This window comes from Aethalodelphis obliquidens, unplaced genomic scaffold (genome assembly GCF_003676395.1).
Source record: "Aethalodelphis obliquidens isolate GAN/ISIS:26980383/991018 unplaced genomic scaffold, ASM367639v1 scaffold114, whole genome shotgun sequence".
NCBI lineage: Eukaryota > Metazoa > Chordata > Mammalia > Artiodactyla > Delphinidae > Aethalodelphis > Aethalodelphis obliquidens.
The window spans coordinates 2,303,419-2,317,835 of NW_020838058.1; the positions used below are offsets into that span (position 1 = coordinate 2,303,419).

General features: G+C 40.4%; 1 protein-coding gene across 4 annotated transcripts; it reads left to right on the forward strand.

The window, feature by feature from the left end:
• Nucleotides 1-283: 283 nt before the first annotated feature.
• On the forward strand, nucleotides 284-12,923 carry MORF4L2 (mortality factor 4 like 2). 4 transcript variants are annotated; one of them, XM_027097531.1, is made up of 4 exons: nucleotides 284-438; nucleotides 3,179-3,267; nucleotides 9,919-10,022; nucleotides 11,374-12,923. In XM_027097531.1, the coding sequence occupies exon 4, from the start codon at nucleotides 11,398-11,400 to the stop codon at nucleotides 12,262-12,264; it is 867 nt and encodes a 288-aa protein (XP_026953332.1). In that variant the 5' UTR covers nucleotides 284-438; nucleotides 3,179-3,267; nucleotides 9,919-10,022; nucleotides 11,374-11,397; the 3' UTR covers nucleotides 12,265-12,923. The 4 variants fall into 4 exon arrangements, with proteins under 4 accessions (XP_026953332.1, XP_026953330.1, XP_026953331.1 ...); XM_027097529.1 differs by lacking the exon at nucleotides 284-438 and adding an exon at nucleotides 1,572-1,755; XM_027097530.1 differs by lacking the exon at nucleotides 284-438 and adding an exon at nucleotides 1,776-2,017.
• Nucleotides 12,924-14,417: the final 1,494 nt, after the last annotated feature.

The following is a 14,417-nucleotide window of genomic DNA, read 5'->3' on the forward strand; positions in this document are numbered from 1 at the left end:
AAGGGTTAGAATCTCATCAGCATTGGTGCCTGGGGTCATTTATCACTTCTGACCACCCCCCCACCCGCAAAAGGCAAGTAGGAAAGAAGAGAGAGATGGGGGGAGGATTTTTTTAAGGAGGAAAGAAGGAAAGAAATGAGGTAAAACATTTGAATCAAGGGCCATAGTCCCCTGCCTTGTAGGGCTAGTAACAGAAGTTAATTTGATTTTTCCCTAGCAATGAAAGATATATACGATCTCTATAGATTGGAGAGTTCAACAAATCAGAAAAGGGGGGGATCCCATAATTCCAGGGACCAAACAGCCAATCCTTTGCTGGAATTTGGCGGCATCTAGTGGCAAACTCAAAAGGTATAAACCTCACCCAGAGAACTTTCTGGAAAATTAAGAGTGCGTACTTGCCTGAAGAGCACTCTGCGTGGAGATCAGGACAAAAAGGTAAGAGAACCTCAGCCCCCACAGAAATTCGGAGTCCCTAGTGGAGGGGAAGTCTGTCCTATATAGATATTCTCAGCAGAAAATTGTGCCAGGAGAAATGGAAGCAACTTGAAGAGGGGAGGGCGGAGGGAGCGGGGGTTGGAGGGGAAGGCTATTAGGGAACAGCAAAGAAGCTGCTTCTTGGAATTGCTAATATGAGAATGGGAGGGTTTGGCTCTTCACCGCTGGAGGGCTACGGTTTAGAACAGGATTTTCACGTGGAGAAAGACGTGGGAAGAAAGTGTATTTTTAGGGTCTAAAATTAAATCGATAGGGGACACCGAAATATTTCTAGCTAAGACCCTTTATCTCAGTTACGGTCGCCTTACCTTAATTACTTAATTTTCCTTTTCCTGAGAATAACATACACAAAAGTAGAAAACGATCCGTTGAGCGCGCGCACCTACGCGCGCACACACGCACATGCACCCGCTTCGGGACACACACCGGCCCCAACGCTAGGGGCGCACGCCTGCGCACACCAGCTACCTCCAGCGCCACGAGGCCTGGCGTTCACGCACACGGAAAGCCCAAGGCCACGTGGGCTCGCCTGCGCGCAGACGCCCTGACACTGCGCGCCCGCAGAGCCCCCCCGCACCCCAACTCGCACACACATCGAAACCCCCACTCTACCTTATTTTTTTTTCCTCCAAGAGTTGTGCAACAGGTTCGGGGGCGTGGCCCCAGATTTGACCTAGCGCTTCCCCACTCGCGGGAACCTTAGCTCATTTCCGCCCATCCTGTTTCCGCAGGCCACGTAGACACTTCCTTTCCCAGTGGAAAAAAAAAACCCATAATGCCTCCCTGCAGGAAAAAAAAACAAAAAAAACCCCTCTGGTCTGGGGAACTCTGGGTCGTGAAAGTAGGCCACGTGAACACCCTGCCCTATAGACTTATGACCCAACTCCTGTCGCGCTTTTGGAGGGCGGGCTAAGGACCTAAGAGAGCGAACGTCATTGGCCAGAGCCCGCACTAAAGGAGGAAGGTGACTGGTTTGCTTCAAGCCTTACCCGTGAAGAAGCAGGCTGCTAGCACCCGCCTTTACTGCGGCGAAGTGTCATTGTTGACGTGGTGGGCTTCGTCCAATCATTTGGTTATAGAACATTCTAAAACTTAGACAAGACGATTGTGACTGGCTGGAGGGCATAAACCCGCCTCCAGGGTGACGTGTCTGCCTATGGATATCAGTTGCCAGAGAAACCTGGCTTTACTATGGCGGTTGGAGGGTCGGCAGTGATCACACGTCGGCTGCTGGAAAGAGCTGGATTCTCGTTTCAGGTTTCGGGGTGGGGGTGGGGAGAAAGGGTTGACGATTTCCTCTTATCGTCGCGTATATAGACAAGATTAACTAATGGCTTTACAATCTGGCAGAGCTAGATTCAAATTCCTACTCGCCAACGCCCAGCTTGGGCTGGCTGCTATTCTTTCTGCGTCTCGGTTTCCATGTTTGTAAAGTGGTGATAATAATAGTATCTACCTCAGAGACGTGTGCCTCCGAGGCGTGTGCTGTATATTAGTGCGTGTAATATATGAAAGCGAGGTAATATAGTACGTATAATAACTTAATACGAAGCCTGGCTCCGGAAGATATTAGCTATTATTGTGGAGAGAAAAACCCGGGTAATAGAATGAGAAAAACCATAAAATTATGTAAAGTCGTTCATTACAGTGCTTTTCCTGCCCATCACCCCCTTCCCTAGTAGAAATTCGAGATATAAGAGAGACGTATCAGTCTTTACCGATGAAATAATTTATTTGGGAATTACCTCAAAATAGCGGGGATTGGAATTTTCCATATTGAAAAGTTTAAAAAAAAAAGCGGCTTGGGGGTGGGGAGAGATGGAGAATGAGAGCGAGCTGGAGGTGAACCGCATGCGAGGAGTAGGCCTTGTTTGGATCCTGATTCGGACACACCAACTATAAAAAAAAAAATGTTTAACACGCATCGGGAAATTTTGAAGACGGATTCGATATTTGATGTTTTTTAAGGAATTAATGACGATGTTTTAGACGTTGTAATGGTATTGTGGTTATGTTTTCAAATTGTCTTTAGCTTGTAGAGATAATATACGAAAATATGCATTAAATAATAAAATGTCTCGGATTGGCTTCAAAATACGTTGATATCTAGGATTTGCTTCAAAATAAGATCAGCGGTAGGGGGAAGTGGGGAGGGGTATAGATGAAACAAAATTGGCCCTAAGTTAATCGTTTAAGCTGAGTGATGGCCATATGGGATTCCTTACATTATTCTGTCTACCTTGGTATATGTTTGAAAATTTCCATAATAAAATACAGAAAGTCAGCTCTTCAGTGAGCTTGAAAAAAACGGAGTGGGGGGGAGCAGTGGGTGGGGTTATAGATAAAACAAGATGGCCTTCAGTTGGTAATTGTTGAAGCTGGGTTATACATTCGCATAGGTTTATAATATTATTCCCCCTACATTTTTATCCATTTGAAATTATCCTTAATAAAAAGTACTTTAAAAAAGCAAAAACAAATTACTTTATCAAAAATCAGGGTAAATGTACAATAAGGTAAATTTGAAAATGTAACCACAAGAAAGGAAAAAAACACTTGTACATTATTTATCAGTTTTGGTGTCCTTTGTGTGTGATAAAATGCATTGATGGAAAAGAAAACGTTCATCTCATATCTTTTTATTTTATGTCCTTTCCTGTCCCCTTGTTTGACCTTCTAGGCTACCATCAGAAAAGCTAAGTTTGCTGAATAGTGAGGATCAGAAGATCTGATCCTGATTGCAGAACATCCCTAATTACAGAGTCTTGGGTAAGTGCCTCCCTTCTCCTGGCCTCAATTTGCAAACAAGATAATTCCACATAACCTTCCTAACTGTCCAGGAATATTTTGAGGATTAATAAGCGCCTGTCTAGGAAAGCACTCTACATTTATAAGAAGGGAAGGATGGAGCTAAGTCCATTTGTTCTTCCAATATAGAAAGTGCCTAAACAACAGAGGGCTGTATAATTTTACATTCCTTGATAAAAGATACTGTAATTGATCTCCTCTAGTTAGCGCCATACATCTTTTTTTTTTTTTTTTTTTTACTTTGTGGCATCCCATATGCAGCATAATTTAGTGGTTAAGAGCAAATACTGACTTCCTGAATATAAATCCTGGCTCTGCCACTTATTGTGTGATCCTGGGCAAGATACTTACTCGCTTTGGCTCTAAATTTCCTCATATGTAAAATAAAGATAAGAACAGTTCCTACTTCATCGGATTGTTGAGGGAATTACATGTAAAATACAGGACATTGTTTGGCACATATAAGTGTTTGATTTAATAATTATGACTCTTAGTCCTTCTGCTTCATCCTGTTTTATACACACGTGCACATGTGCACACACATGTTAATAAAAGCAGTGGATACCTTTTTAGAGTTGTAAAAAATAATAATACTGTTGGTTTCTCTCCTGATTTTCCAGAAGCAGCAGTTACTACTAGAACTGAATTCTGAAATTATAACTTCTGACTTACCCTAACAATCTAGAAAGATATTGAGTATGTTGATCGTATTTATTTATAAGGGAATTTCCAGGAGCTATAATTTTAACTAGCAAATCATAACCATATTCAGTCTGCTAACAACTTTTATATCATTCCTCTTTTGTCTCAGACTCAAAAAATATCTGTTAAAGGAAGTGTTCCAAGATCCAGAATTGATGTAAATGTAACTGACATGGTGTATATGCATTTAAAGGTTTATTCCAACAAACTGTTGGAGATATTGTTCACACTCACTTCTGACACATTCATACACAAAAATGTCAGCATTTGGAGTCTGTATTCCTGAATGGCCCATCACTTGCATGAGGAGATGAAGGAAGGTTTTTCAGTCTCTTGACAGCTTTATTTTCCCTTGGAGTCACGATATTTTCCTTTTTACTTTTTGTTCTTCTGAAAGCTAGGTTGCAGAGAAGGGCACTTTCCTGGTGGGAAAGATGCAACAGATGGGTAGGCACAGAACCCCTTTACGGGAGGCCATTTGGAGAATGATTAAAGGTGAAAGGGAGGGAGGTGTACTGTTAGGCCAGTAGCAGCTCAGAGAAGACAAGGGTCAATGTAGCCTGAAATGGAGAAAGCCTCAAGGAGGAAAAGGACCTTGACCAGGGCCTCTGAGGATGGGCAGAACCTAGAAGGGGGTAAGGAAACCAGTTCAAATGGAATGCCTACAAAGTATACGACATACAATGATAATTAACTGAAAAGTCTAGCTGTGTGTTAGAACCATGGATAAGAATACATCAGAAAATCATTATGAATTTTAAATATGTGTATTTTAATATAAATCTTTAGTCACATAATTGATCATGTGAATCAGTCTCCTTGTAACGTAAAAAGCTAAAATATTACGGAGTAGGCCCAGGTCTCCTTTTCTCATACCTCCAATTCTCTTACTCTCCCCAGAGTTAACCACTATTATCAGTTCTATTTCCTTCGAGATCTCTAATTATGTACCTGTTTAAAAAATGTATATGGATACATATAAAATATTGTTTTGTGTTTTCTTTTACATAAATATGGTGTCACATTATAGGTATTGTTTTGCAACTTATTTTTATTCAACAAATTGTCTTGGATGTCTTCACGTCCATTCATAGAGTTCTGATTCCATTCACAGTGGCATTCCTTTAACTAGCATTATAGTCCATGTAATGGATAAACCACGTTTTGTTTTGCCAAATCACTATTGATAGTCCTCTAGGTTGACTCCAGTGTTTTGCTGTTTCAAATTATACTGCATCAAACATCCTTGGAACCCATGTACAAATGTTATTCCAGGGCAATATTTATGTCTTTAAACTATGATGATTAAACCAGTGTTGATACTGGTGTGAGAACAGACATCACTGTGACAGAACAGATGACCTAGAAACAGTGATACCTTTAAAAATTGAATAATCAAAAATCATTGGGAAGAGAGTACCTTAAAAGACCCGTAGAACTCTAGGAATTTAGAATGTTATAAATAAGCAATTCAAATCAGTGGGGAAAGGATAGGCTCTAATAATTAATACTAGGAAAAATTAGCTGTATATTTGGAAGAAACTATAAAAATACTGAGAAATAATATAGGAAGTCATTTAGAATACTGATTTGGGAGCATTTTCCCCCGGCATGACATGCCAAAGTTCAGAAAGGAAAAGGTTGTTGACACATTTGTGTTTCTTATACACACAGAGAGACCCACTTAGAAGAAAAATGACAATTTGGAAAAAATATTTCCAACATACCAAAAAACCTTAGTATTTAATTATTAGAAGTCAATAAAAGAGGCAAAACAACCTAGTAGAAATGAGGATAAATATTTACATAAGAAAAAGATACATATGAATGTCTGAAGGTATGCTCAGTATCACACAAATGCAAATAAAAACCTCTTACTACATACTAGATTGGACCCCCCAATTTTTTTCCCAAAAAGATGTTTATCCAGTGTTGCTGAAGGTGTGGGTGAATGAACTTTAACGTCTTTGCTGGGAGTACAAATTAAAACAGCTCTTTACAAATTAATTTGCCTCTATGTCATCAAAGTTGTAAATAAGCAGATCCTTTGCGCAGTTCCACTGCTGAGAATGTCCTGAATAATTACCTAACATGCTGATATGTCTGTACACTGATGTCTGTTACACCATTTCTATAGTAATGAAGTATTGGAAACCTAAATGTTCATTTATATGGGGCTGGTTAAATTACATTATGTGGAGATTATAGAATGATGCAGATATTAAAAAGAATGAGCTAGGTATGTGTGGATATAGATGGCCGTGATAAAGTGAGAAAAGGTGGGGAGCAATATGTATCTCACATTTGTCAAGACAAATCAAGTAAATGCATGATACATATTCACAATATGAACAGACACATTTAGTTTTAAAGGTAGGTTTTTGTGTGAATGTGTACATAAAAAGATTTGAAAGCATACACACTCATTCTGGGATTGAGGTGGGGAGGGGAGGTGGTAAGGGGAGAATGCCCACATCTTTATATATTCTGGTATTTATAATTACGTAAAGGAACTATTACTCAAATACTACCACAAAATGAATTACTCGGGCGGGAGGAATATAGATTTTCAGTTCACAATTTAAATAATTTCTGGGTGGATTAAGGAATTAAAATATAAACAAATCCATTAAAATGTCATCTTAATCTTTAAGCTTAATGGAAGGAAAAACCACATATTTCATCATACAAATCTTATCAGACACTAAACTAGGGGAAATATTTGCCCAATATGACAATTGATAAACAACTGTAAATGTTAAACTCATTAAGAACCAACTCAAAATGAATGGGTAGAGGACAAAATATAACTGGCCAGGGAACACATTTTTTAAATGTCAAAACCACTAATAAGAAATACAAGCCGAGTAGATAAACACCCATTTTCCTTGTCAGATTTACAGTGCTGGATAGCCGGTGCTGACCAGAGTTGTGAGGTTGAAAATTGGTACAACTTGTGGGGAAAGTAATTTGGCAACATATTACCTCTTAACCTACTAAATCTGCATCTGGGAATCTTAAAGGAATAATGAGGGCAAAAGATATTTTACTTACAGGATAGATTGAGGGGGAGGGTCACTTTCCAGAAAGGGGGTGGTTAAGTAAATTAAAGTATGCCCATTTGGTGGATCTCCTACAGCTCTCAAGATGTATGTATATTATAACCTTACTAACATGGGGAAATGATCCGTTGTAATAGCAAGTTTTTTTAAGTGAAAATGTGATTTAATACCAGGATGAGGTTACCTCAGAGTATTTACACAGAAATTGAAGATAGAAAACTAAGGCAAACATACGGATGTGTTTTCTCAATATCTGGCATACCCTAGAGCTGACCTGTAGGGAACAAGTGGAAAAATATTTGATGACTGTCGTCCCTAATTTGTGCTTCCATTTTCCCCATGTGTTGAATCACCTCCTCACTGATTCACTAATATATACCATACCCACCAGGGACCTAAGTGCTACTGCAAAAAGCACAAGATACATATTACACAAGACCTATGGCAAATGGAGGTTAATGATGTAGTTCCATAAGCAAAACTAACACATGAAACATTTAAATACTAAGCTGTGGAGTACTAACGGCTTCATATGATACTGGCGATGGGAGTGAAAGGTGGGCTAGAGTAGTTAGGAAATTTAAAGAGGAAATGGGACTTTCGTGATATTTAGATGAGGGAGATGAAGGGAGGAAGCATGACTGGAGTTAAGAGTGGGTATACGAAGCCAGTAAACGATGTTAATAAAGTCAAAAACTGGCAGATTTGAAGTTTAAAACAGCTCACAGCAATATATAGTGCTAACGTTTTTAATGAATATGCACAGCACGTCTGCCACCAAGCCATGGAATAATGTAAGCTAGGAAGGGAGGTACAAAGTACAGTGACCTAATGAAACTCCATAAATTTGTATTACAAGTAGGAGCCAGACATCAAAAGGATGGGTCTTCCCTCCGTTTGATATTTGGCTTCCTACTCCAGGTAGTAATGGTTGCTTGATCTGTAGGATACTCAGATGAAAATAAAGGTACTGAGACAATTCTCAGAAAGGCTGCTTTCCTGGCATTATTAAGTCTGGGCAAAAATCTTGACTCGTGTGGGTATTTTTCTGTACCATGTCAGGTATTTCGTTCAACTTGGGACTTTATATGAAAAATAGAATTTGTAGAGAAAGATGAAACTCACCCACTTAATGAGAGCCAGGTAGAATTCCTTGTTGTAATTTTCTTGTGCATAAATATATGTAATCAATGCCAAGGATATACAGTAGGTTCAGGGATCATTCTCAAGTTCCTCACTAAGGAATTGCTGATGACCAGTGTGACTTCCAAAAGAGTTCCTATGCAGCCTGGCTCTACTTCTGTGTGTTTTACAGTCTGGCTGGCACTGGGTCATCCTGCTTTCTTTAGTTGCTATTTTAACTATACCCTTGTTTTGTGGAAGGTCTGCCCATTATTAGCCCCCAGGTAGGTTTTCTGGATTTCACCTATATAACTTAACTAAATTCTCTGATATCCTCACATACTGCGTCCCATCTGTCCCAGTCACAAATTTTTTTTAGAAACACTTTGTAAGCTTGGTAGCTTACAATATAATGCCATGAAACACCAGCCACTCTCTGATCCTTCACAGGATGTGTCTATATATCCCTCTCAGCCAGAAAGTTTCTGATTCCCAGAGGGTCAGTGTCTGTATTCACAGATCTTGATGCTCTCTGAGGAGCACCTTTGCTCTGATTTCTGCTGAGAGCTTTGTGTTCTGTCAGAGGATATCATTTGCTTAGTGATAGAACCCAGGCCTCTCTGCCAATAACTGGCTTCCCTGATTCACAGCTCTAGTTTTCTGGCATTTCTCACCTCATTTCCTCTTCAGGGATTCCCTGACACCAGCCCACATAATCTTAGGGGCTAGCAATTGGCAAAAGGGCTTTTTTTCTGTGGGTTAAAATTGTTACCAGAGAAACCTGGTTTAAGGCTTGCCCACCATCATATCTCGTTCTTTCCCCGAGGTTACCCTGGCTTTAATGGTGTGTTTATTCATCTAGTTACTTTCCTGTGTATTTTTTAATATTTATTTGTTTATTTGGCTGCACTGGGTCTTAGTTGCAGCGTGCGGGATCTTTTTAGTTGCGGCATGCAGGCTCTTAGTTGTGGTATGTGGGATCTAGTTCACTGACCAGGGATCGAACCCGGGCCCCCTGCATTGCAAGCGCGGAGTCTTAACCACTGGAGCACCAGGGAATTCCCAACTTTCCTATGTATTTTTATACATGTCAGTTTAAAACATAGAAATTGGACCTCACTGTTCATAAAAACTGTCTAAAATATTGTTATTTCTCCACTTGTGCTATCTCTGGGATCCTCTTGTACACATTATTATGCAACTTGCCTATTTACCTAATAATGTATAATTGAACATCTTTCCATGTCAGTACATGGATCTCTGCTTAATTCATTTGAATGTTCTTCCATGGTGTGCATACATAATAATTTCTATTACCATTTCCCTGTTGAAGAATATTTGTTTCCAGTTCTTTAGTATTACAAACACCACTGCAGTGAACATCCTTGTATCCATGTTCACATATGCAGGTACTCCTGCACGGTACCGTGCTAGCTTTTCAGCCACATCATATTTATGAAATTCTTAACAAGAACCTGTGAAGGCTAGGGGTAATTTGCTACATTCCATAGATGAAAAAACAGGCTAAGAGAGCTTACATATCTTTCCCAGAGCCTCACAACCCATAAATGGCAGAGCCTTACTGAAGTAGAAGTATGTCTAACAGCAGAACTCATGTGTTTTCTTTGATATCACAATTGTAAACCACATGTTTTTAAATTAGATTTTTTTCCCCAGTGTTTCAGAAAAGTTTATCTTCATTGCTGATGTCTGCTTTCCTTTCTAGGTTGTGTCTCCCACCTCATCTCTCCAGACATCCCAGAAGATCTGTAAGATTCCATCTGGGAAGACACTAGGAGTTTTTGGAAGGGAAAGAAGGAAGAGGATTACGTAAGTCAAAGGACTTGTTTAATCTGTCATACCATAAGAATCACAGAACACTTTTTTCATCTTTATCTCACTAACCCTCTCTGCTGCATTTTACAGTGTAGATTATCTCTTTTCCTTTTTGAAACTCAACTACTTTGGCTTCCAAAATAACATTCTTCTAATTCTCATATGGCTGCTCTGACCTTTTTGTTTTATTTGTTCTCTCTCTCTCTCTCCCCTCACCCCTTAAATACCATTGTTTCTTAGGTTTTTCCAGAATTCTGTACTTGGTTCAGTTTTTCTTCTACTCCCAGCTATATGATGATTACTCTCAAATCTCCATTTCTGGTTTTGACCTCTCACCTAAGCTTTAAAGTCATTTGTTTAACTCCATACCTCACACTTACTACATCTAGTACTGAACTTCTTTCCTCTCTAATCCATTTCCTCCTCCTCTAGATGCAGTCTCATTTGGTGATAATACTATGACCTAATCACCCATTCTCAAAACCCTGGCAGTCATCACTGACTTTATCCCTCACCAATTTATTATCTCCTCCAACAAGCTATTGGTGAAAGTGGTGTTCGGTAGCATTTCTTGTTTGCTCCGAAAATATTCTGTGCCTATAACTATCACTTTAGTAACCTTGTTGTTTTATAATTGTCACTTTAGATATTCGAATCCCTAGCGCCTAGCATAGTACATGTCCAGAAGCAGATAAGCAGTAATGTATGATGACTAACTGAATGGATGAATTACCCTATTTCCTATTATTTTATTGCTGATTCCAAACTAACCATTAAAAATTAGTGCTTTTATTAATTCATTAATTACTCAGGCTTAAAACTGTGGAGGCACCTTTGACTCCTCCCTCTCCTTCATTTACCAAGTTCTATATTCAGTTTCTCTTGACTCTGTCATCGGCTTAGTTCAGGCCTACTGGACTTACAGAAAAACCTTTGCTGTTACTCATTTTGCCTCCAGCCACCTAAGTTAATCTTTCTTGTTTCTTTCATCTTGTCATTTTCCTGTTCAGAAGTCTTGAGTTTCAGTTCCACTGCCTTTTGTAGTTTAATTCATTCTTTTGCTAAAATTATATTCCTGTCTTTTGAGTGGCATTGAAAAGCTAATTTATGGGCAGGTCTGATGAGTGATTGGGTGGGCTGAGAGTAGTGGGTGGGTGGTAGTGAGGATCAAAGAGAGAGAAGAGGTAGTAAGTCACTTACAGTTAATTCGTTGGCCCTGAAATAGGATTTGAAATCCAAATTCCAAGAGAGTAGCGTGTGTTGTGCTTTGATAGGTTTTTAGGAAGTACGGTGTGTTAAAGGTCACCATAGAAAACAACCAAGTAAAATACTTTATATATTACAGTGGTTGGAATAAAAACAGGGTTGAATGAGTTCCAGAAAGCAGGGTTCTCAAACTCGTGGACAACAATCTGCAGACGAAGACAACTTCAAAAAACCAACTAGAAGCAACATGCAGAGAAGTAAGATGAGAGGGGCCTCCTCGGGAAAGAAGACAGCTGGTCCCCAGCAGAAGAATCTGGAAGCAGCACTACCAGGCAGATGGGGGGGTCGCTCTGCAGAGAACCCCCCTTCAGGGTCCGTGAGGAAGACAAGAAAGAACAAACAGAAGACCCCTGGGAACGGAGATGGTGGCAGCACCAGCGAAGCACCTCAGCCACCTCGGAAGAAAAGGGCCCGGGCAGACCCCACTGTTGAAAGTGAGGAGGCATTTAAGAATAGAATGGAAGTTAAAGTGAAGATTCCAGAAGAATTAAAACCATGGCTTGTTGAGGACTGGGACTTAGTTACCAGGCAGAAGCAGCTGTTTCAACTCCCTGCTAAGAAAAATGTAGATGCCATTCTGGAAGAGTATGCTAATTGCAAGAAATCGCAGGGAAATGTTGATAATAAGGAGTATGCAGTTAATGAAGTTGTGGCAGGAATAAAAGAGTATTTCAATGTGATGTTGGGCACTCAGCTGCTCTACAAATTTGAGAGGCCCCAGTATGCCGAAATCCTCTTGGCTCACCCTGATGCACCGATGTCCCAGGTTTATGGGGCGCCACACCTACTGAGATTATTTGTAAGAATTGGAGCGATGTTGGCATACACGCCCCTTGATGAGAAGAGCCTTGCATTATTGTTGGGCTATTTGCATGATTTCCTAAAATATCTGGCAAAGAATGCTGCGTCTCTCTTTACTGCCAGTGATTATAAAGTGGCTTCTGCTGAGTACCACCGCAAAGCCCTGTGAGGGTCTACTGACCACTCACTGTTATGTCTGGTATCTGTAAACACTCTTTTTGTTCTTAGTCTTTTTCTTGTATAATTGATGTTCTTTAAAATTGTTAATGTATAACAGGGCTTATGTTTCAGTTTGTTTTCTGTTTTGTTCTAAACAGAAAATAAAAGGAGTGCAAGCTCCTTTTCTCATTTCAAAGTTGCTACCAGTGTACGCAGTAATTAGACAAAGAAGAAACATTCAGTAGAACATTTTATTGCCTAGTTGACAACATTGCTTGAATGCTGGTGGTTCTATCCCTTTGACACTACACAGTTTTCTAATATGTGTTAATGCTACGTGAAAAAAATGCCCTGATTCCTAGTGCCAAAGGTTCAACTTAATGTATATACCCGAAAACCCATGCATTTGTGCTCTTTTTTTTATGGTGCTTGAAGTAAAACAGCCCATCCTCTGCAAGTCCATCTATGTTGTTCCTTAGGCATTCTATCTTTGCTCAAATTGTTGAAGGATGGTGGTTTGTTTCATGGTTTTTGTATTTGAGTCTAATGCACGTTCTAACATGATAGAGGCAATGCATTATTGTGTAGCCACGGTTTTCTGGAGAAGTTGATATTTTAGGAATTGTATTTCAGATCTTAAATAAAATTTGTTTCTAAATTTCAAAGCAAGAAATTTGCAGTGTGCCTTTAATGTTACTGAGGCTGAGAAGTCAGCAGGCTCAGGAAAGATCTAGGTGGTATTAAAGGAGAGAGTTCTGACCCCTAGTGAAAGAATTCCTTTTATTGGGTGGGGCAGCCAGGTGTGTACCCCACCCGGCCAGTCTCCCTCATCTGCCCTCTGTGGCTTCTCAGGGTGGGATTGCTTCCTAGTGCTGCTTGTAAGAGCCACTTTTGCTCCCATGCTGCTTGCCTCTGTGAGTTGGGCTGCTATAATAGGATATTTAATGGGTACTATAACAGCCCCTTATACTTATGCAGACCTTTGCTCTTTCCCACCAGGGGGAGCATGGGCAGCCACCTTCAGTATTGTATCAGAAATACTTGTAGATTTGGGGCCAAGGATGGCAGCTTTCCAAGCTCCAGCATTGATGCCATGTTCCCTATGCTTTTATAATCCCTTGGACATAAAGATTGAGAATCCTAGAGTAGGGTATCTGTGGAGAAGAGCGATGGTGTTGGACACCTATGATTATAAATCCATCTTACATGAAAATTCCCTAGTCAAACCAAGTTTTGCTTCATGACAGTGTTTTTTTACTTCTTTAGTGAAAAAATATTCCATGGTTACTGCAGAAATTTTGGAAAATACACTAAGAACAAATATGAGCATAAGAATCACATAAAATGCCACTGGATCTGTCAGGGTCCCAGCAGGAAATAAATGAGACCCAAAATGGATGATTTGAGGAGTTTAGTAGAGAACTTTTTCCCAAGGTGTCAGCAGAGGAGTCACCCACAGACTGGGTGACTTAAACAACAAAAATTTATTTTCTCATAGTTTCAGAGGCCAGAAGTCTTAAGATCAGGGTGTTGGCAGGGTTGGTTTCTTCTGAGGCCTCTCTCCTTGACTTGTAGATGGCTGCCTCCTCCCTGTGACTTCACATGGTCTTTTCCTCTGTACTTATCTGTGTCCTCCTAATCTCTTCTTATAAGACCAGTCATATTGGATTAGGGCCCACCCTAATGATCTCATTTTAACTTAGTTACCTCTATAAAGACTCTATCTCCAGATACAGTCACATTCTGAGGTACTGGGGGGAAGTGGGTAGGACTTTAACATGAATTTAGAGGTGACTCAATTCAGCCTGTAACAGGGTGTTACTACATCTAGACAAGGAAGAGTAGGAGAGGAGAGAACAGGGTGAGCGAGGGAGCAGGAGGAGGGAGTGTGGGAGACTGTGGAGTAGGAGCTGGGGAGGAGTGGGAGCAGGGGTGAGAGAAGGAGCAGGGTGAGGGGAGAAAATAGGAGCAGTGGGAGGGGGGAGGGGAGGGGGAATTACTAGAATGGTAGACAGCTGTGTGGAAAGGGCCACCTGATAGCAGCTGGAATCTTCAGGGTGCAGTTAGCTCATAGAAACCTCAAAGACGGCAGAATCCAGGAAGAGGGGCTGGGGTGGTATACCTGACCTCACGCTTCCCTGCTTTTTATCTCCTGCTGGGTAT